At 44.4% G+C, this 1,453-nt stretch overlaps 1 protein-coding gene across 1 annotated transcript; it reads right to left on the bottom strand.

The window, feature by feature from the left end:
• Positions 1 to 44: 44 nt before the first annotated feature.
• On the bottom strand, positions 45 to 1,241 carry LOC116380841 (integrin alpha-11-like; the record flags this gene model as incomplete). Its single annotated transcript, XM_031842673.1, has 2 exons — positions 45 to 1,062; positions 1,156 to 1,241. Coding segments are annotated over 2 exons (300 nt in total), but the record flags the coding sequence as incomplete, so codon positions are not given.
• Positions 1,242 to 1,453: the final 212 nt, after the last annotated feature.

The following is a 1,453-nucleotide window of genomic DNA, read 5'->3' as shown; positions in this document are numbered from 1 at the left end:
TACATTATGGTCCATTTAGAGTCAAACAGACCATAAAGCAGGGGATGGAAGGCTGGTCTCATCCAGCATTCGTAGCTATATCTACTGTATGCACCGTAATTCGTGGATATCCAACAAAATATTGTAAATGTTTTCAACGTAATCATGAACAAGGAAGTTTAAATACCGAAAAAGCCGACCCAGGACGAGAGGGAGGGGAGGTGGACGAGACAAAGAAAACAACCCAAACACAATCTTTTCCTAAACCTTACTAAGTAGATGAGTTGCAACAAGCTTGTCATTTGGCATTCCTAGCTTTTCCTACGAATAATAACGTAATTCGTAGATATCTTGTGAAATTATCAATTATCAATAATGAATAAGGAAGCATAAAGCCTGCAAAGCCCCTCACAAGGCCGGCGGGAGGTGGATGTTTTTGTCACGAAACTTGTGTACCTCAGTAACGATATTTCTGACGATCTTTTCCTGAACCTATCTACGTAGTTTCCATAAAAGATGGACGTTTATTTTAAAAAGACTGTGTATGCATGTAACGAGCAGAAATTGCCACGCGTTGCTGGACTTTTACAGGAAAATGCACAGAAAATGGAGATGTTGATGAGGGACAGTTTGTGAGTCAACGACTCATCTTTCTTGTCGATCCGTGTTAGAAACACTCCGACTGAGAGTTACCTGAAAGTCTTCCTACCAGAACAACAGTGAAAAGCTACCAAGCTGCATTTATCTAGAAGAACAAATGGAAAATCTTTTATGAACTGAATGAATGTTGGATCACGAGTTTCTCTTTAAAGAGAAGCAACGTTTATTTAATATAAATGTCTGATTATGTCTTCTTTAATGAAGGAGCACTACGACACCTTCACTATGAGGCTGGAGAAGAGGAGGTTGGAGGAGGTGGAGATGTGGATGGCGGCTCCATAAGCGTTCTCTCCCTGATTCTCCAGTCGAGCAAACACCACCATCCTCCTCCTACCGGCCTCCACCACGTGAACCGAGCCCTCTGACGCCCCCCGGAGGCTGCAGAGCGACAGGGCGGCCCGGTCCCTCGAGCTGCAGAACCCCCTTCAAATAAAACACAACAACGTTAATGACCACGCCGTTCTTTGATCAAATGATGATAATAACACGTGTTTATGAAGTCCGGGCATCACTCACTGAACATCCATGAGGTCAGTGTGACTGTAGAGGATGAGGTCAGGAACGCAGGTGTCTTCCTGCTCACAGCCATTCCAGAAGGGAAGCTACGGAAAGAAAGAAGGACCATTTCATTTCTCTTTGATGAAGAACCTTCAATATGCAACACATTCTCACTCTCAACTCTTCACATACTGCCGCTTGGTCAGTGGCTCTACGCTTCAAACTCAGGAGACAACCTCTGGTTCTGCAGAGTGAAGCCAATGCTTCACGTGTTAAAGTTGCATTCTCTCTAGTGTCCAGCAGGGGGCGACTCCTC

The sequence above is a fragment of the Anarrhichthys ocellatus genome, unplaced genomic scaffold (assembly GCF_004355925.1).
Source record: "Anarrhichthys ocellatus isolate YVR2014 unplaced genomic scaffold, GSC_Weel_1.0 scaffold9177, whole genome shotgun sequence".
In the NCBI taxonomy this organism is placed as follows: Eukaryota; Metazoa; Chordata; class Actinopteri; order Perciformes; family Anarhichadidae; genus Anarrhichthys; species Anarrhichthys ocellatus.
This window is presented reverse-complemented; position numbering and strand designations above follow the sequence as displayed.